This window comes from Pan paniscus, chromosome 1, assembly GCF_029289425.2.
Source record: "Pan paniscus chromosome 1, NHGRI_mPanPan1-v2.0_pri, whole genome shotgun sequence".
Taxonomy (NCBI): domain Eukaryota; kingdom Metazoa; phylum Chordata; class Mammalia; order Primates; family Hominidae; genus Pan; species Pan paniscus.
Window position 1 is genome coordinate 192,978,266 of NC_073249.2, and position 21,737 is coordinate 193,000,002.

General features: G+C 44.1%; 1 protein-coding gene across 5 annotated transcripts in view; it reads left to right on the plus strand.

Moving 5' to 3' along the window:
• Positions 1 to 21,737, plus strand: part of CSMD2 (CUB and Sushi multiple domains 2) — a 643,453-nt gene that overhangs the window by 309,162 nt on the left and 312,554 nt on the right. For all 5 annotated transcript variants that reach the window (XM_034960731.3, XM_055095664.2, XM_034960735.3 and 2 more), the window contains exon 6: positions 1,441 to 1,553. In XM_034960731.3, the coding sequence (XP_034816622.3) occupies positions 1,441 to 1,553 (113 nt within the window). The remainder of the gene's footprint in view (positions 1 to 1,440; positions 1,554 to 21,737) is intronic.

Genomic DNA, 21,737 nt, shown 5'->3' on the forward strand with positions numbered 1-21,737 from the left:
AACAGGAGAATCAGTGGGAGACTGGAGGAGGGGAAGGAAGAGAGTGAGTTCTGGGTGTTCATTCTTTGCCTCCTCTTGATGGGCTTTTCACAAATTGGCTATAGCCCCAGATTGTGAAAGAAGATCTGGGTCCTATATGGTGTCTTCTTACATGCAGCCCCCTGTTTGGAGATAACTATTTTCTCTCTGCTCCAGGATTGGGAGTGGTAACAAGTCCCTCAGTTGCCAGCCCCAGGATACTGCCCCTCCCGGGTGGTTCCCCCATAGTCAGCCCTCACCTTTATAGTTCCAAGAGTTTGATGAATGACTGTTTCACATAGGATATAAGGACCTATGTGAAAGAGTATAGAGAAAGGGTATAAGGACCTATGCAAAAGAGTCACTCATCAAACTCCTGGGACTCTTCTTATATGACTGTGACGCCTGTTTTCTGCTGGAACCCTGAAATGCCTACTTTGTGTCCAGTATGGTGTTAGAAGCTGGAAATCAAGATGAAGAATGGAACAGCAGCTGCCGTTACTGACAGCTTGTTATTGCCAGGGACTGTGCTGAGATCATCTTTTGTGTATTATCTCATTTAATCCTTGCAAGCTTTTGAGGGAGGGGTCATTATGATCCCCATGTTTTAGATAAGGTCACTAAGTCTCAGAGGGTTTCTGTAGTTTTCCTGAGCTCACACAGCTGATCCCTCCAGAGCTCAAGTTTCTTCACTACTAGGCCACATTGCCCCCTTTGAGGAGTTATCTTAAGGAAACCACACACTTCTATAACTGAATTATAATTTGAATAAAATGTTGTGGCATCACAGAGGAAGACAAAGGAAAATTATATTTATTAAGCTAACATGTGCCAGATACTGACCTCGATTCTTTGTGCATAAGAGTTCTTACTTATTCCTACAATCTCTTAGGGCTGGTATTACTCCTGTTCTCCAAAAGGTTAAGTAACAGGTCCAAGGTCACACTGGTGAAACCTGGATAAGAACCCAAATCTGTGCTTCAAAGCCAAGGAGAGTAGGGAATGCTTTACTGCAGATGTGATACTTAAGGGGCTTCCCAAAGTCATCTTGGGGGACATGGATGGGCAGGAGAAAGGGTTACAGGTGAATATATTCCAAGCAGAAAAGGCAAAGAACTAGAAAAAAGAAAAAGGATGGAATGCTTAGGGAATTTAAGCAGGAGGTGCTGTGGTCTGAAGGATCAGTTGCCTCCTCCCAGCAGCTGAGGGAAACCCAGCAGTGGGATGAGGCCCTGGAGGAGCCATGTCAAGCTGCTCAGGCCTAGGGTACTGGAGGGGCCTGGGGCAACACCGCCTTCCCTTCCTGCTCCAGAGCTGGGCTGAGGCCCTGGCACTCAAGGGAAGTGGGGGAACTCCTGAATGCTCATACACCTATACCACTCAGCTCTGGTCCCTGAGCCCATCTGCTTCCTGTTCCCACAGGTTCACCGGAGCCAGCCTCCCAGCCCCCGTTATCAGCAGCAAGAACTGGCTGCGACTGCACTTCACATCGGATGGCAACCACCGGCAGCGCGGATTCAGTGCCCAATACCAAGGTAGGCAGGTCCCAGGACTGTCTGGCTTCCTCAGTGGGCAGCAGAGATGACACCTGGAGGGCTCATCGCCTCCCCCTACTGGGTCCGGTGTGGCTTCAGGCATCCTTGCCTTCTTTGTACATTTCTATTTGCAGACCAGAGGTCTGCAGATTTGCATCTCTGCATCTGCCCTTGTCTTTTGCCCCAGGGAGGGATGTTTCCCAAATTATGTAGCTGGAGCTGCCCCTCACATGCCAGGCTAATCATAATAGTTAATACCAGATGCCTGCTAAGAGCCAGGCACAGTGCTAGGCACTTGGCAAGTACCATCTCCTTTAATCTTCATCATTATCCTGCAAAGGAAATACGGTCATCACCTCACTTTATGGACAAGGAAGCTAAGGCCCAGAGAGGTTAAGCCAATTTCCCAAGGCCATCCGAACTCCTGCCTTTTGAGTCCGGAGCCCACCCTCTTAACCACCAGCCTTTGCTGACCTCTGCAGCCTACATTTCTACTCTTTTTCATTTTATCTAAAACATGAATATATTCCAAAATCACTTTAGGGAGCATGATAGCTTTGATGCTCAGATCTGTGAAGAACTGTCTAGTGGCAACAGATCAGACCAGGAATGGCAGGTGGAGATCGCAGCTAAGCAGATTTCTGCTGCAATAATGAAGAATTTCCCAACCCAAGAACCACCTATAAAAAGGAGTGGGTTAACCCAGAAGCAAGGAGCTGTCTGTAACTGGAAGAGATCCAAAAATCCAGCTGATAGATGGGAGCGGATGAGCACATTCCTTTTTGACATTGCGTTTATTCAAAGTACTCAAAATTTATAGAGATAAACACCAAGGGTTGGCCTCATAACATGCTCATTAAGCCTTTAGCTATTACCACTCTCAAATTGTTATTGGTTTTAATAGAATAGACAGCAAGCTTATATTGTGTACCTATTAAGTATAAGGACCTGTGTGAAGCCCTGGGCTCCAAGGCCAAATGCCTGCTGGCTCACCCTCAAGGTAGCATAGGGCAGAGTAGTGCCCCCTCCACAAGGCTCCTAGGGCCAGGCTTTCTGGCTGGAAACTGGGATAAAAGCAGCTCTGAAGGAAGAAGCGTTACGTTCAAAATCTGAACCTTTTAGGAACGGCCTAATTTACTTAGCCTTGGGTGGTGTACCCATTTGAAATATCTAGAAAGTAAACAAGAAACCAACTTGGTTCAGTAGCTTAACAAAGGCTTACCCTGAGAGCTTTCTTGGAGATGTTTTTTCCACTGCTTGAGGTTGGGTCTTTGTGTGAGTGGAACAGCTGTCTGTATCTTTCTGCTGTGTTTCTCAAAAGACAAAAGCAGAGATGAATGCTATAATTTTATCTGATTAAGTAAGTGCTGGGTGTTTCTAATATTTCAAGTTACTGAGGGCCCATTTGTCAGTTTTTAAGGTTAAGGTTTGATGCCAGCAATGGGCAACAAGAACCCAAGCCTGGCAGTCTCCAGATCACACATCGATTCCACATCTGTGCACACCAGGCCCCGTGCTAGGCACTACTGTATGTACATTGCCCCACTCAGTACTCCCCACAGTAAAGTGATACATTTGTTTTTATTTCTGTTTATTTTTTCTCCAGCTGAGGAAGCTGGGGCTCAGAGAGGTTGTAACTAGCCCAAGATCACACAGCCTGTGAGCTGTAAAGCTCTAATTCATTCTGTATTTGCAGAATTACAGGGCCTCCTCTGATGGTGCTTTGGGTGTCTTCCGTTTCCTATTCACCGTAGCTTTCAAACTTTGTTTTGTTCATCCCACCCCACTGTAAAAAAAAAATCACAACCCAGTATAAGCATATATCTGTAGAGCCAAAAGGAAGATATGACCAAGTCGTATTTACTGTGTACAATGTAGTCTGAAAATGTCATTTTTATTTTTAAATGCTAGTTGCAGCCTCTAAATTAATTTTACAAATCTGCAGCAGGGAACAACTCACAATCTAAAAAGCACTGTTTTAGTTGCAAACTTCTTGAAAGCAGGCCCTGTTCTCTGTTCCCTCTATCATCCTTAGCATAGCCCAGAATGAAGTTTTGCATGTTAGTGTGTGCCAGTGTATAAAGAGGACTTGCTAGATTTTAAGCGCTTGGCATTTATTACTTTGTTCAATCCTAACAGCAACTGCGTGAAGGAGATACTATTACTCGTCCCATTTTACAGTTGAGGAACGAGAGTCATAGAGAGGGTAACTAGCTGGCTCAGGTCTCATTAATAGTATGTAGGAGCCAGGATTTGCAGCCCAGCAGTGTTGATTTGGGTCTGGCATGCTCAATTATTGTGATTCTGTTAATAAATGATTCTTCCTTGAAACCTGCTTTTTCTAGCGTTTTCCTGACTGAGACTGCATAGTGCAAGGATATACAGTGATCGTTTAGTAACTCCATTGTTGACTTTCTAAAGCAAGGTTTCTCAGGCTCCGCACTATTGACATTGTGAGCTGGATAATTCTTTGTTGTGAGGAAGTGTCCTGTGCATAGCAGGATGTTTAGCAGCGTGCTTGGCCTCTGCCCATTAGATGCTAGACACAGTGCAGTAGGAGGGAGCCACAGGGACCAGCAGCCATTAGCAGCGCCCCCCAACACACACAGTCATGACAACCAAAAAAGTCTCCAGACATTGCCAGATGTCCCTGTGTGCACAAGCACCTCCAGTTGACAACTACTACTCTAAAGGAATAAAACTCTGGAGCCAGTAAAGACCAAGCTAAGCTTTATTATTGCAAATACATCCTAAAACAGTGGCAGAAATAGATTTCAGTCAGGGGTCCAGCGGGAGACAGAAGGAATACTACACAGCTTTAACGGTAGAGGGTTTAGTGAAGGCACAATGTACAGAGGTGAGGGTGGAGTCAAAGGAGCCCGCAAGAGATGGTGAGGCCCCTGAAGACTAAGCAGCAGGTGGCCTACACCACCACTAGGTGTGCAAAGGGACCAGGGAAGAAGGTGGCAAGAGCTGGAGCCATAGAAGAGAGGTCTGCCCCTTGGCAGACCTGGAAAGCTATTCCCTACCTGCAGTGCAGGAGGAGGGGACCACAGGGATCCATAGTAGCCAGTGCATGCGGAGGGGATCAGGGGATCAGTAGCTTGACCTCTCTCCTCTCTCTCTCCCATCCACTGTGCTTCCCATCTGCCGATCCAACAGGAAGCCAAGAGCAAGGAAACAGAGGCCCTGCTCTGTCCTGCTCCCTGCCCTGGGATCCTGGCTGGCATTACCACCAGGCTCCCTTGCTCTCTAGCAGTCCACAGAGGTCAGCTTCTTGGGGCACAGAACAGGGCAGAGAGGTTTAAAGAATGGACCTGGAAGGGCAGGGGAAGAATCACTGGCATTGGATCAGTTTCACCCACAGTCAGCTTTGTGGCACTATAGTCTTAAGTGATTTATGGCACTTCAGAGCTAATGATTACCAACTTCTAATGGTATTGACAGATATTTTTTTCCCAGATAAACAAAAAGAAGTAAACTTAAAATAAAAGATAACCTACAACATAGTACATTATATTCTTGTCTCAGTCCAATCAGAATTTAGGATGTCTGTGGCCAGACACAATTTTACCTAATACCACAGGGTATCAGAAGGCCTGAGTTCTAGTCGGGCTCTGCTTCAGACTGGTTATCAGGAGGTAGGCAACTGTGTTCAGTTTAACAAGCATTTTGGGGTGACATTACTATGTGACAGCAAAAAAGATGAATGCGCCTAGGCCAATCTCTGCTCTTAAGGAGAACAGGTTAAAGAGAGGCACAGACATAAATCTATAACTTCTGTACAGCATGATAAGAGCTGTAATTGAGGCCTGATTAAGAGTTCCTGGGCTAGAGATAAAAGGGCAATTAGTTTTGCCAGAAGGATTTAAGGAAAGCCAAAAAAGAGGCAGTGACTTAAATGTGGGTCTCAGAAAGATGCCAGACAGACCATCGGAAGATGGGTTCCAGGTCAAGCAAAGGCAAGAAAGCATGAAACTACCACACCTAATGAACCACAACTACTTCCATGCATCTAAAGCAGCAGTCACAGACCAAATCCGGCCCTCCACCTGCCTTTGTATGGCCCTCCATCAAAGAATGGGTTTTACATTTTTGAACAGTTGAAGAAAAGAAAATCGAAAAAAATAATATTTCATGACACATGAAAACTGCATGAAATTCACATTTCAGTGTCCATAAACGTTTATTGAAACACAGCTACGCTCATTCATTTACACCTGGTCTATGGCTGCTTTAGCACTACCAGGGCAGAGCTGAGCAGTTTATGACTGAGACAAGAGGCCCACAGGCCTAATATATTTACTACCAGGCCCTTTACAGAAAAAGTTTGCCAACCTAGAGGCAAGTCTGCCACCTAGAGAAAAGCAAGCAGGAGATGTAGCGAGCACTGAGACTGGAAAGTGTGGTAGTGGTCAAGTTGTGAAAGTCTCAGTAGAGTTGGGCTTGATTCCATGAGTCATACATGAGAAGTGATCAGAAGTTGTTAATGAAAGGGGAGACATGATCACATTTTCGTTTTAGGAAGATCTTTGCCCTAGAATCCAAATTGAGAAAATGGTTAAGAATCTTGGGGAATTGGTAACAAGGGCCAGAGTTTAAACAGGAGTGAAGATGAAAAGGAAGGGACAGACCAAATGTATTTCTGGTAAACCCCACTGGGCTCATGACTAGTTAGATTTGGTGGGAGTAGGAGGGGATGGGGTTGAAGGAGATGAAGGAGTCAGGGATGAATCTAGCTTAAGTGGTTTTAGAAAAATGTTATTAACAAAGATGGTCTGGGGCAGAAACAGATGGGGGATGAAGTTTGCTTGGGACACATTGATTCTGGGTAATGTTGGGATGTCAGGGATTGGGAGACTATCTAGTGAGCAGTTGACTATTCTGTGGGTCTGTAGCTCAGGGAAGAAGGGTCTGGGCTAGAGATAATGATGTGAAAAGTTCAAACCAAAGTAGAGGCTGAGACCACCATTCCCCTCCCCATGTATAACATGAGAGGATAGGGCCAAAAAGTGGTTTTCAAATTGGGTTCCTTGGAGACTAACAGGTCCTCCAGCATGGTTTGATAGTGGCTGAGTGGGTGGGACTTCAGGTTTCCACCCCTACTTCAACCTGAGCAGTTTCTCTTTGAAGTATTTTATGTAGTGGGTATTTACCTAAGAGTATGTTAAAATGATAAGTTCCTGTAGCTAAAGTGTTTGGCAACCACAAGGCTTTAAATTTCCTTAAGATTTTTTTTTTTCAGTTCTGGTAGGCCTATTGAGGTTGTGTAATCAATCCGTCTGCCTCCAGGCCAGGAATGTTTCAAGTCTATGGAAATGATGGTGAGAAGAGCCTTTCTTAATGCACTCAATGCCTGCTAATCACAACTGGTGAGGGGCTTCCCTGGCTGGGAGGACAGCACCCTCATTATCTCCCTCCTCATCTGTAGAGAGGGGCTCTTGTTAACCCTACAGGGCTATTGGAAATGAAAGAAGATCCCAGTATAAAATACCTGGCACTTGGTAGGTTCTGAGGAAGTGGAACCCTCAATCCTCATATTCTTCAATCACTTTGACTCACTTGTTAAATGGTGAAACCCTTGCACAGTGAGAAAGAGCTGGTGCCTGTGGCTCTTCCTTAGACACCTGCTCTTTGCTTTCCACTCTGACCTAATGATCGTCATTTGGCTCCTCCCTTCAGTCAGATCCCAGCCTACCTTTCCTATACCTGTCACTGCCTCTCTTGCCAAGTCAACCCTGCTGACTGAGAGATGGAAGATATTCCACAGTGAAAACCATTGGCTCCTTTGCCTTCACTGAGTTTCAATTGTCTGCAGAATAAACTTATTCATTTGAAAACATTTGCATTTACTGAGATGGTTGAGGCTTTTTATAATAACAAGCTGAAGCTTCTGTTTTCCATTGAACATGTTGGGTTCTTGCCTGTGACTTATCTTCAATCTGAGGCCAGAATGAAAGTGCTTCAGGCATCCTGTGGTCCATGTTCTGACTCTTTTGTCCTATTCTTGGCCTGCTGATCTGCTAAACTTTCCAGCCTAATTTCCAGGTTCTGCACCTCCAAAGGTCTCTGCAAAAATTGCAGGCTTGTTGCTGCTTGGCTCAGGAGCCCAGGGTCCACAAAACTGAGCTCGTGAGTTCAGTCCAGAGTGAGCCTGTTACTGATGTATGCACACAAAATATGGCACCCGTGACCTCACCAGGTTTCAAGCATAACCCACTCCTTTTGAAAGGAAATGAATTTAAAGTACATATTCTTATAACAGTCATTCATTCACTCAGTCATCAAACTGTCATTGGGAAACTTCTGTGTGCCTGGTTCAGTGTCATCACAGAATATAGATGCACAAGCTCATGGGGCAACAGCTAGAAGAACAGGACATGATTTTGCAGTGCGTTGGGGTTTCAACAGAGGTCTGAAGGAAGTCTTGAGGAGGGCAATGACTTCTACCTGAGAGATGTAGACACCCATAGGGAGGCAATAACATTTGAGTGAGGTCCTGGGTACCTACAAATAAGAGGTAGCCAGGCAGAGAAGGGGAGGAAAGAATGTCCCAGGTAGAGAAAACAGTATTGCTTAGGCCGCATAGGCTATCAAAACCAATAACCAATGGCTAGAGTGATTTCTTAAACATCTCTCTTTCCTCTTGTCATTGTCTCCAGCTGAATTCACCGAAGTTAGTGAATATCCCCACGTGGTTTATTAATAATGACAAAGCACTATTCTGGGAACTAGAACATGCTACTCCCAACACTGCTTCCCATTTACCATGCCAGATCCTTCTCTTCTTTAGGAATTCCAGTGGTCTCAGTTTTGCTGTGGTTAACTGAGAATCCACGGAAGCAGCATCCAACAAAGCACTTTTTACAACCTTAGTTGAGTTGATGATTATTTTTTCTACCATTTTCAAAAAATCTCTGAGCATAGTGCATAACCAGCTTCTGGGGAGCTTTGCATAATTTTCTCAACTGTCGGTGGGTGATCCTTCAACACCTGAATTCTTAGCAATAGCTATTGCCAGAATTTTGAGTGTTCTTTTAATTATTTCTATACTAACTTTTTACTCTTCATTAGCTGGAGCAGTGAATCTAAGGATGAAATCTACCAAGGCAAAGCACCCAAATGATATCTTTTTCAATTGTAACTCCTGTAACATTCAGTGTATCTGACTCTGTTTTTTTCATTCTCTTCCACATCATTTTTCCCATCAACCTTCAGCACAGCTATTGCATCCAAAAGTTTGCCGGATGTTCTTCTAGTTTTCCTTTTTCATAGACACTAATAGTAACATCTAACTGCTCAATTATTTCTTGCATATTTTTCTCAGTTTGAGTCTTGTCACCTTTTCCTTCCAAGAACATGGCATCATCTTTGGTCACAATGACTGCTCCAACTTTTCCTAAGTCATGAAACTGAACATCTTCAAGATTTAGGGTCAAGCTCTCTTTTCCAAACACCATGCCATTATAGCAATAGCTTTGTTTGGTCTTTCTGTGTCACCAAAGCCTGGAGTTTTGACTACTGTAGCCCAAATGCCAACTTTTATCCTATTTTAAATGATCATACTGAGAGCATCTTCAGCAATTATGACCAAAGACTTTCAGTGGACATTGGCAATTTTAAGGTAGGTACAATTAACTGCTTACTGGAAATCCCAAGCATCCTAGAATTCTCCTTTCTGGACTTCTCATATGTTATTCAAGTAGGAAGAGATGTAATCTTGGTCAATCTCTGTTGTCTAATTCATTCAGTATTTTTCTGTCCTTTACTGTGATGACACCCTTCCAACATTTGTGATTATGTCAGAAATGATGTTGCTGATTTGTCTCCATTTGCAGACATTGTGTAAATGGAGAAATCTCTTCAGGAGTTGTCACAGGTTTAGGCTGCTTCTTAAGTTTGGTAATTACAGTATCAGCACATAACATCACACCTTTCCTGGTTTCCACTGGATTAACACCTTTGCTAATCTCTACCAAGCCTTCCATGGTGACGGAGCATGCCAGTACAGTAGCAATGGTGGTGCCATCCCACCCTCTTCATTTGTATGTTGGCAACATCCTGATCAAATCTGGTGCCAACATTTATCTTGTAAGTCAATTGACCTGCAACAGGCACATCATCTTCTGTTACTTTGAGGCTTCCCTATCTCTGTTCAGGAATCACTGTTCTTCCCTTTGGCATCATAGTAATGGCTACAGCACCTGCTAGAAGGTCTGTACCTTGAAGCATTAGGTCTCAAGCATGTGCACTGGATTGTCCATCTTTGGGATAATTCTGAGTGAGGTGAGGAACCAGTGTGCCAAACCCTAGCTTCATCTGACAAAGGACTGTGGGTAATGAAAGCATTTCTGCAGGGTAGGTGACTAAATGGCGAGGCAGCCCTCAGCTACAAGGGAGGGGCAGAATGCAGGATGTATACCCAACAATTTTTCAAGTAGGAAAAAGGCAAGGTCAGATTTCAGTTTTTGAAAGATCACCCTCTGCAACTTTTTAAAGATGGGCTGGAGGGGATGAATCTGCAAAGAAAACTCTAGCAAAAGAGGATGAGTATAGGTAGGAGTGTCTTAGAACATTGAAAGAAGGATACACATTGGAGAAATTGTATAAGGCTGAACAAATTGGATTTGGAGAAGAAGTAGTGACATGAAAGGAAAAGATGGTTCAGCCAGCAAGACTGCCAAGTGGCAGGGCAAGGGGAATGATCAAGTTTATTGGAGGGGCTCACCCTCATAGAGGGAAGTCTGAATCCATTGGGAAGAAAAGAAGATGCAGATTCCCTCCACTTCTTCACTCCCAGAGCCTTGGAGACAGGTTAGGCCTCCCTTTGCTCTCTCCTCTCCTAACAGGTCCTTGTCTCCCACTAGCTCAGCCCAGTAAGTCATGCTGCAGACTAGAGAGACATTTGTATTGCCAGATTCTTCTAGCTAAATGTGTACCATGTGTCCCGCTAACCTGTACAACAGAGGGAAAATGTCTTGTAATTAACCAGAATATAAAGGATGAATGGAGCAGCCTGGCAGTCTCCTGTAGTCATTATCATTCGGAGGAGATGAATGTACCTAGTAAGATTTCCATCAACCAGTTACAGCCAGCACTTTTCCCTTGGGAGTCCTGAATTTGTTCACATACAGTGAAAACCATGCACAGAATATATGTATGATGTGTATGACTTCTTTTTTGTATGTGAATATTTATATCCATGTGTTTACATGTGCTTGAATATGTACTTGTGAGTGTGCTTGTTATACGCAGAAATGTGCATGTATGCATGGGTAAGTGCACAGTACGAGAAGCAGCCCAGTGAATATTAAGCATACTATCAGGGGTGTGCATTAAATTGTAGCCAGACCATGGAGCCAGCCCCAGGTTCCATTTTACCTCCACTGCATTGATAGTTACAGAATCTTCTTTTTGCGGACAAGTGGTTCAGTATAATATCATTGGGACAAGGCTAGTGGGTGCTCCATGAAAAAAAAAAATCCATGTACAAACAACATGAATGAATATATCCCAGAAATTCTCTATGTTCTTTCTATGTTGTTCATCTTCTTGTTTTGACCTTCTTTTCTGACTGGGTCTGCTGGTAGTGCACTCTGGAGTTTTGGAGACCTGCCTTTGTTCTCTGACTCTCACAACATGGTCTGTCCTAGTCTGTTGAGTTAGCTCTTCAATGAGCTTATTTCATGGCTGATTTCCCATGGTGCTGCACATTCCATGATCACTCATCACCCCACCCACCTGAGCAGACTGTTAAAAAAAACAAGATGGCTATATATAACTCAGGGTGTGACTGCTTCCCTGGGATTGCTCAAAAACTGAGACCCCAGCATCTGGAAGTGATGTCTTAATGCTAATATTCTGGAGGTGGAGCCAAGATGGCCGAATAGGAACAGCTCCAGTCTACAGCTCCCAGCGTGAGCGACGCAGAAGATGAATGATTTCTGCATTTCCAACTGAGGTGCTGGATGCATCTCACTGGGGATTGTCGGAGAGTGGGTGCAGGACAGTGGATGCAGTGCACTGAGCCTGAGCCGAAGCAGGGCGAGGCATGGCCTCACCCAGGAAGCGCAAGGGGTTGGGGAATTCGCTTTCCTAGCCAAGGAAAGGGGTGACGCACGGCACCTGGAAAATTGGGTCACTCCCACCCTAATACTGTGCTTTTCTGACAGTCTTAGCAAATGGCACACCAGGAGATTATATCCCACGCCTGGCTCAGAGGGTCCTACACCCACGGAGCCTCGCTCATTGCTAGCACAGCAGTCTGAGATCAAACTGCAAGGTGGCAGCGAGGCTAGGGGAGGGGTGCCCACCATTGCTGAGGCTTGAGTAGGTAAACAAAGCAGCTGGGAAGCTCGAACTGGGTGAAGCCCACCACAACTCCAGGATGCCTGCCTGCCTCTGTAGACTCCACCTTTGGGGACAGGGCATAGCCAAACAAAAGGCAGCAGAAACTTCTGCAGACTTAAATGTCCCTGTCTGACAGCTTTGAAGAGAGTAGTGGTTCTCCCAGCACGCAGCTCAAGATCTGAGAGCGGGCAGACTGCCTCCTCAAGTGGGAACCTGACCCCCGAGTAGCCTAACTGGGAGGCACCCCCCAGTAGGGGCAGACTGACACCTCACACAGCTGGGTAATCCTCTGAGACAAAACTTCCAGAGGAACGATCAGGCAGCAACATTTGCTGTTCACCAATATCTGCTGTTCTGCAGCCTCCGCTGCTGATACCCAGGCAAACAGGGTCTGGAGTGGACCTCCGGCAAACACCAACACACCTGCAGCTGAGGGTCCTGACTGTTAGAAGGAAAACTAACAAACACAAAGGACATCCACACCAAAACCCCATCTGTATGTCACCATCATCAAAGACCAAAGGTAGATAAAACCACAAAGATGGGGAAAAAACAGAGCAGAAAAACTGAAAATTCTAAAAATCAGAGCTCCTCTCCTCCTCCAAAGGAACACAGCTCCTCACCAGCAACGGAACGAAGCTGGACAGAGAATAACTTTGACGAGTTGAGAGAAGAAGGCTTCAGATGATTAAACTACGATGAGCTAAAGGATGAAGTTCGAACCCATGGCAAAGAAGTTAAAAACCTTGAAAAAAGATTAGACAAATGGCTAACTAGAATAACCAATGCAGAGAAGTCCTTTTTTTTTTTTTTTGAAATGTATTTTTGTGTTTTTTTTGTTTTTTTATTTATTTATTTTATTATTATTATACTTTAAGTTTTAGGGTACATGTGCACATTGTGCAGGTTAGTTACATATGTATACATGTGCCATGCTGGTGTGCTGCACCCACTAACTCATCATCTAGCATTAGGTATATCTCCCAGTGCTATCCCTCCCCCCTCCCCCCACCCCACAACAGTCCCCAGAGTGTGATGTTCCCCTTCCTGTGTCCATGTGATCTCATTGTTCAATTCCCACCTATGAGTGAGAATATGCGGTGTTTGGTTTTTTGTTCTTGCGATAGTTTACTGAGAATGATGGTTTCCAATTTCATCCATGTCTCTACAAAGGACATGAACTCATCATTTTTTATGGCTGCATAGTATTCCATGGTGTATATGTGCCACATTTTCTTAATCCAGTCTATCATTGTTGGACATTTGGGTTGTTTCCAAGTCTTTGCTATTGTGAATAATGCCGCAATAAACATACGTGTGCATGTGTCTTTATAGCAGCATGATTTATAGTCCTTTGGGTATATACCCAGTAATGGGATGGCTGAGTCAAATGGTATTTCTAGTTCTAGATCCCTGAGGAATCGCCACACTGACTTCCACAATGGTTGAACTAGTTTACAGTCCCACCAACAGTGTAAAAGTGTTCCTATTTCTCCACATCCTCTCCAACACCTGTTGTTTCCTGACTTTTTAATGATCGCCATTCTAACTGGTGTGAGATGGTATCTCATTGTGGTTTTGATTTGCATTTCTCTGATGGCCAGTGATGATGAGCATTTTTTCATGTGTTTTTTGGCTGCATAAATGTCTTCTTTTGAGAAGTGTCTGTTCATGTCCTTTGCCCACTTTTTGATGGGTTTTTTTTTTTTTCTTGTAAATTTGTTTGAGTTCGTTGTAGATTCTGGATATTAGCCCTTTGTCAGATAAGTAGGTTGCGAAAATTTTCTTCCATTTTTTAGGTTGCTGTTCACTCTGATGGTAGTTTCTTTTGCTGTGCAGAAGCTCTTTAGTTTAATTAGATCCCATTTGTCAATTTTGGCTTTTGTTCCCATTGCTTTTGGTGTTTTAGACATGAAGTCCTTGCCCATGCCTATGTCCTGAATGGTAATGCCTAGGTTTTCTTCTAGGGTTTTTATGGTTTTAGGTCTAACGTTTAAGTCTTTAATCCATCTTGAATTGATTTTTGTGTAAGGTGTAAGGAAGGGATCCAGTTTCAGCTTTCTACATATGGCTAGCCAGTTTTCCCAGCACCATTTATTAAATAGGGAATCCTTTCCCCATTGCTTGTTTTTCTCAGGTTTGTCAAAGATCAGATAGTTGTAAATATGCGGCATTATTTCTGAGGGCTCTGTTCTGTTCCATTGATCTATATCTCTGTTTTGGTACCAGTACCATGCTGTTTTGGTTACTGTAGCCTTGTAGTATAGTTTGAAGTCAGGTAGTGTGATGCCTCCAGCTTTGTTCTTTGGGCTTAGGACTGACTTGGCGATGCGGGCTCTTTTTTGGTTCCATATGAACTTTAAAGTAGTTTTTTCCAATTCTGTGAAGAAAGTCCTTGGTAGCTTGATGGGGATGGCATTGAATCTATAAATTACCTTGGGCAGTATGGCCATTTTCACAATATTGATTCTTCCTACCCATGAGCATGGAATGTTCTTCCATTTGGTTGTATCCTCTTTTATTTCCTCGAGCAGTGGTTTGTAGTTCTCCTTGAAGAGGTCCTTCACGTCCCCTTTAAGTTGGATTCCTAGGTATTTTATTCTCTTTGAAGCAATTGTGAATGGGAGTTCACTCATGATTTGGCTCTCTGTTTGTCTGTTATTAGTGTATAAGAATACTTGTGATTTTTGTACATTGATTTTGTATCCTGAGACTGCTGAAGCTCCTTATCAGCTTAAGGAGATTTTGGGCTGAGACAATGGGGTTTTCTAGATATACAATCATGTTGTCTGCAAACAGGGATAATTTGACTTCCTCTTTTCCTAATTGAATACCCTTTATTTCCTTCTCCTGCCTGATTGCCCTGGCCAGAACTTCCAACAGTATGTTGAATAGGAGTGGTGAGAGAGGGCATCCCTGTCTTGTGCCAGTTTTCAAAGGGAATGCTTCCAGTTTTTGCCCATTCAGTATGATATTGGCTTTGGGTTTGTCATAGATAGCTCTTATTATTTTGTGATACGTCCCATCAATACCTAATTTATTGAGAGTTTTTAGCATGAAGAGTTGTTGAATTTTGTCAAAGGCCTTTTCTGCCCCTATTGAGATAATCATCTGGTTTTTGTCTTTGGTTCTGTTTATATGCTGGATTACATTTATTGATTTGCGTATATTGAACCAGCCTTGCATCCCAGGGATGAAGCCCACTTGATCATGGTGGATAAGCTTTTTGATGTGCTGCTGGATTCTGTTTGCCAGTATTTTATTGAGGATTTTTGCACCAATGTTCATCAAGGATATTGTTCTAAAATTCTCTTTTTTGATTGTGTCTCTGCCCGGCTTTGGTATCAGGATGATGCTGGCCTCATAAAATGAGTTAGGGAGGATTCCCTCTTTTTCTATTGATTGGAATAGTTTCAGAAGGAATGGTACCAGTTCCTCCTTGTACCTCTGGTAGAATTCGGCTGTGAATCCATCTCGTCCTGGACTCTTTTTGGTTGGTAAGCTATTGATTATTGCCACAATTTCAGATCCTGTTATTGGTCTATTCAGAGATTCAACTTCTTCCTGGTTTAGTCTTGGGAGAGTGTACGTGTCGAGGAATTTATCCATTTCTTCTAGATTTTCTAGTTTATTTGCGTAGAAATGTTTGTAGTATTCTCTGATGGTAGTTTGTATTTCTGTGGGATCGGTAGTGATATCCCCTTTATCATTTTTTATTGCGTCTATTTGATTCTTCTCTCTTTTCTTCTTTATTAGTCTTGCTAGCGGTCTATCAATTTTGTTGATCCTTTCAAAAAACCAGCTCCTGGATTCATTAATTTTTTGAAGGGTTTTTTGTGTCTCTATTTCCTACAGTTCTGCTCTGATTTTAGTTATTTCTTGCCTTCTGCTAGCTTTTGAATGTGTTTGCTCTTGCTTCTCTAGTTCTTTTAATTGTGATGTTAAGGTGTCAATTTTGGATCTTTCCTGCTTTCTCTTGTGGGCATTTAGTGCTATAAATTTCCCTCTACACACTGCTTTGAATGTGTCCCAGAGATTCTGGTATGTTGTGTCTTTGTTCTCCTTGGTTTCAAAGAACATCTTTATTTCTGCCTTCATTTCATTATGTACCCAGTAGACATTCAGGAGCAGGTTGTTCAGTTTCCATGTAGTTGAGCGGTTTTGAGTCAGTTTCTGAATCCCGAGCTCTAGTTTGATTGCACTGTGTTCTGAGAGACAGTTTGTTATAATTTCCGTTCTTTTACATTTGCTGAGGAGTGCTTTACTTCCAACTATGTGGTCAATTTTGGAATAGGTGTGGTGTGGTGCTGAAAAAAATGTATATTCTGTTGATTTGGGGTGGAGAGTTCTGTAGATGTCTATTAGGTCTGCTTGGTGCAGAGCTGAATTCAACTCCTGGATATCCTTGTTAACTTTCTGTGTCGTTGATTTGTCTAATGTTGACAGTGGGGTGTTAAAATCTCCCATTATTATTGTGTGGGAGTCTAAGTCTCTTTGTAGGTCATTCAGGACTTGCTTTATGAATCTGGGTGCTCCTGTATTGGGTGCATATATATTTAAGATAGTTAGCTCTTCTTGTTGAATTGATCCCTTTACCATTATGTAATAGCCTTCTTTGTCTCTTTTGATCTTTATTGGTTTAAAGTCTGTATTATCAGAGACTAGGATTGCAACCCCTGCCTTTTTTTGTTTTCCATTTGCTTGGTAGATCTTCCTCCATCCTTTTATTTTGAGCCTATGTGTGTCTCTGCATGTGAGATGGGTTTCCTGAATACAGCAGACTGATGGGTCTTGACTCTTTATCCAATTTACCAGTCGATGTCTTTTAATTGGAGCATTTAGTCCATTTACATTTAAAGTTAATATTGTTATGTGTGAATTTGATCCTGTCATTATGATGTTAGCTGGTTATTTTGCTCGTTAGTTGATGCAGTTTCTTCCTAGTTTGATGGTCTTTACATTTTGGCATGATTTTGCAGCGGCTGGTACCATTTGTTCCTTTCCATGTTTAGTGCTTCCTTCAGCAGCTCTTTTAGGGCAGGCCTGGTGGTGACAAAATCTCTCAGCATTTGCTTGTTTGTAAGGCATTTTATTTCTCCTTCGCTTATGAAGCTTAGTTTGGCTGGATATGAAATTCTGGGTTGAAAATTCTTTTCTTTAAGAATGTTGAATATTGGCCCCCAATTTCTTCTGACTTGTAGAGTTTCTGCCGAGAAATCTGCTGTTAGTCTGATGGGCTTCCCTTTGTGGGTAACCCGACCTTTCTCTCTGGCTGCCCTTAACATTTTTTCCTTCATTTCAACTTTGGTGAATCTGACAATTATGTGTCTTGGAGTTGCTCTTCTCGAGGAGTATCTTTGTGGCGTTCTCTGTATTTCCTGAATCTGAATGTTGGCCTGCCTTGCTAGATTGGGGAAGTTCTCCTGGATAGTATCCTGCAGGGTGTTTTCCAACTTGGTTCCATTCTCCCCATCACTTTCAGGTACACCAATCAGACGTAGATTTGGTCTTTTCACATAGTCCCATATTTCTTGGAAGCTTTGTTCGTTTCTTTTTATTCTTTTTTCTCTAAACTTCCCTTCTCGCTTCATTTCATTCATTTCATCTTCCATCACTGATACCCTTTCTTCCAGTTGATCGCTTCAGCTCCTGAGGCTTCTGCACTCTTCACGTAGTTCTCGAGCCTTGGCTTTCAGCTCCATCAGCTCCTTTAAGCACTTCTCTGTATTGGTTATTCTAGTTATACATTCTTCTAAATTTTTTTCAAAGTTTTCAACTTATTCGCCTTTGGTTTGAATTTCCTCTTGTAGCTCAGAGTAGTTTGATCATCTGAAGCCTTCTTCTCTCAATTCGTCAAAGTCATTCTCCATTCAGCTTTGTTCCATTGCTGGTGAGGAACTGCGTTCCTTTGGAGGAGGAGAGGCACTCTGCTTTTTAGAGTTTCCAGTTTTTCTGCTCTGTTTTTTCCCCATCTTTGTGGTTTTATCTACTTTTGGTCTTTGATGATGGTGATGTACAGATAGGTTTTTGGTGTGGATGTCTTTTCTGTTTGTTAGCTTTCCTTCTAACAGACAGGACCCTCAGCTGCAAGTCTGTTGGAGTTTGCTAGAGGTCCACTCCAGACCCTGTTTGCCTGGGTATCAGCAGCGGTGTCTGCAGAACAGCAGATTTTCGTGAACCACGAATGCTGCTGTCTGATTATTCCTCTGGAAGTTTTGTCTCAGAGGAGTACCCGGCTGTGTGAGGTGTCAGTCTGCCCCTACTGGGGGGTGCCTCCCAGTTAGGCTGCTCGGGGGTCAAGGGTCAGGGACCCACTTGAGGAGGCAGTCTGCCCATTCTCAGATCTCCAGCTGCGTGCTGGGAGAACCACTGCTCTCTTCAAAGCTGTCAGATGGGGGCGTTTAAGTCTGCAGAGGTTACTGCTGTCTTTTTGTTTGTCTGTGCCCTGCCCCCAGAGGTGGAGCCTACAGAGGCAGGCAAGCCTCCTTGAGCAGTGGTGGGCTCCACCCAGTTCGAGCTTCCCGGCTACTTTGTTTACCTACTCAAGCCTGCGCAATGGCTGGCGCCCCTCCCCCCACCTTGCTGCTGCCTTGCAGTTTGATCTCAGACTGCTGTGCTAGCAATCAGCAAGACTCCGTGGGCATAGGACCCTCTGAGCCAGGTGCAGAATATAATCTCCTGGTGTGCCATTTCCTAAGCCCGTTGGAAAAGCGCAGTATTCGGGTGGGAGTGACCCGATTTTCCAGGTGCCGTCTGTCACCCCTTTCCTTGACCATGAAAGGGAACTCCCTGATCCCTTGCACTTCCCGAGTGAGGCAATGCCTCGCCCTGCTTTGGCTCACGCACGGTGCGCTCCACCCACTGTCCTGCGCCCACTGTCTAGCACTCCCTAGTGAGATGAACCCAGTACCTCAGATGGAAATGCAGAAATCACCCGTCTTCTGCGTCGCTCACGCTGGGAGCTGTAGACTGGAGCTGTTCCTATTCGGCCACCTTGGCTCCTCCAGATATACCTAATGTTAAATGATGAGTTAATGGGTGCAGCACACCGACATGGCACATGTATGTATATGTAACAAAACTGCATGTTGTGCACATGTACCCTGAACTTTAAGTATAATAATAAAAAAAGGAAAGTTATTTGAAGAGACTGTAAATAAAAGTAAATTTAATCTAAAAAAAAATGCTAATGTTCCTGGTGATGTGGATCTTGCCTAGTGCTTACCGCTCAGTGAAGGATCTTACATGACCCGTCAATCAGCTCCCATATGGTGTGTGCCAACTGTAGGTTCTACCATCAGTCAGCTGGGCCTGAATATGCATTTTGTAGAGTTTGTGTTGTTGGTATGCGGAACCCTTGCCCAAAGAGCTGTGACCCCTGTATTTCCCTGGGCTAACATGATGAGGACAAAGATTCTATCTGTGGATTCTAACATGCATCTGATGACCATGTGGTGTCTACAGGCAACACTGGTAATATAACCTCTCAGACCCAGCTCAAAGCGGTAATCACCAAGTTCATATGTACATTATGGAGCTCCCTGCAGCTTTTCATGTTCCTTCTCACTCAGTTCTCATCACCTTGACAAACTCCATCCTATGCTAAGTAGCAGGAAGTAAAAGAGGAAGAACAGAAGTTAGCTCAAGCTTGCGTTGCATGATGACATCATCCATTACTAGAAGCAGCCCAATGAATATTAAGCACAGATCCATTAGGTTAGGCAGTCTTTCCTTGGGGAGGAATGAGTGGAGAGGGTGGACACAGAAATCAGAAGGATTCTTTCTGGGCCCTTGAGAGAGGCAAGGAGCAGGAGACTTTTCCTCAATGCAACCGTGAGAAGAGAGGAAGGGGAGGCTCCCTCTTAGCATCGCCTCCCCTCATGGCCACGCATATCTCACAGTGCCCACATCAGCCCCTACATGGAAAATCCAAGCAGCTTTGCCCCTGGGAATGGCCTCTGTGGTGCTCTGGTCCCCTTCCTCATTCCCCTTCCTCTAGCAACACTAGAGCCAGAGACAAGGAGACGATGAAGACCCTTTCTTCACCTCCCACTTGGCCAGGTGCCCTGAGCCATCTCCACAGACCTGACCACAAATGGGCTGCACCGGGTCATAGAGACCCCTCACCCACTGCTGCCCTGATGCTGGGGTACCAGGGCTATCAGGCTCAAATTGTTGTTGCGGTGCTGGAACTGTTCCTGTTCTCCCAGGGATAGTGAATCAGAGGGCTATCCCCCTGCCGCACTGTATTAGCTAGGCTTGAATAATGTATGTTTCCCTACTAATGCCCTCTGTTTGATCATGTGTCCATGTTAGTGTTCATTGGAAATTTTCCTGCTGGATACACATGGAGAGTAATGCACATTTATAAAAACAGTTTGAATGGATGTTGGGAGGCTATGACTCCGTGGTAATAACTGAATTTTATCAGGCATTCAGATTACACAGTGACTTGCCTGCCAGGGAACAAACCCTTGGGGAAGTTTTTCATGTAGCCAGAGTTGGGGGACTGGGAGGCAGCCTTCCTTGCATATCTGATTACTGTGAGCTTTGATTTGGGGGATGGCCTGTTACCTCAAGTCCAGAGCAAATACCTGAGTTTTCAGAGCCTGAGCTTGGGAGCAGATCCTGGAGAAGGTTTACAGTTTCCCTGAGATTGCTTTGGGTGCAGATCACAAGAAAAGAGGCTGAGGCTCAGTGAAGAACACAGCTGTTTCCTGGCTGTGTGACTTACAGCAAGTCACCTAAACCACTTTGAACTCTGATTTGATTATCTATTGAGTAGGAATAATAACTACCTGTCAAGGTTGTTGAAAGTATAAGGACCAAATGAAATGATTCTAGGCGTTGAGGATACACCCATGAATAAAAATCCCTGCCTTTGTAGAGCTTACATTGCAATGTGGAGTGACAAAAATAACTACATAAATGGTATAGTATGTTAGAAAATTGGGAAGATAACATTGGGAAGGAGGCAGGGAGAGCTGGGGTTGCAGGTGTCATTTTAATGGAGTGGTCAGGGAAGGCCTCAGTGAAGAAATGGTGTTTGCACAAACACTTAAGGGAAAAGGGGAGCAAGTCGTAGAGATACCTGAGGGAAAGCCTTTTGGTGAATTGGCAGGCTGAAGCAGAAGCATGCCTGGCATATTGTAGGCACATCAGAGAGGCCCATGAGGCTGGAGAAGAGCAATCGAGGCCAAATATAGAGTCACAGAGGTCATGGGGAGAACAGATTGGTCTTGCAGGCCATCTTAAGGACTTTTACTCTAGAAGAGATGGGTTGCCACTGATGAGTTTTGAGCAGAGATATAATATGGTTTGACTTATGTTTTAATAGGATCCCTCTGGTTCTTGTGCTAAGGACAGACTATATAGGGATAAGGGTGGAAAATGGGAGGCCACAGTCATGAGGGGAAAGGTATCTCGGACTTGAATCAGGATGATAGACAATGGAAGTTGTGAGAGGTGGTTGCCTTTGGGATATATTTGGAAGGATTTTCTGATGGATTGTGTGTGGGTTTGAGAAAGAGGAGTCAAGGACGCTGATTTAAGTAAAGAACTTGTAAAGCACCCTGGACCTGGCACGTATGAAGTGCCCAGTTACAGTTGTTGTCACCACTGCTGGGTATCAATCTGAGCAGGGCTAAGTCAGCAGGCGGGGCCAGCTGGAAGATGGCACCATGGGTAGCTGGGATTAAACAGCTGCTCCAAGGCATATAACCAGAGACAGGGTGAAGCTGTTAGAGGCCAAGAGAATGCCTTGGGTAACAGGGGTGGTCAGACCAAAGGCGGCTGATGGGTACGGAGGAATGGCCTTTGGAATTACGGAGTTCT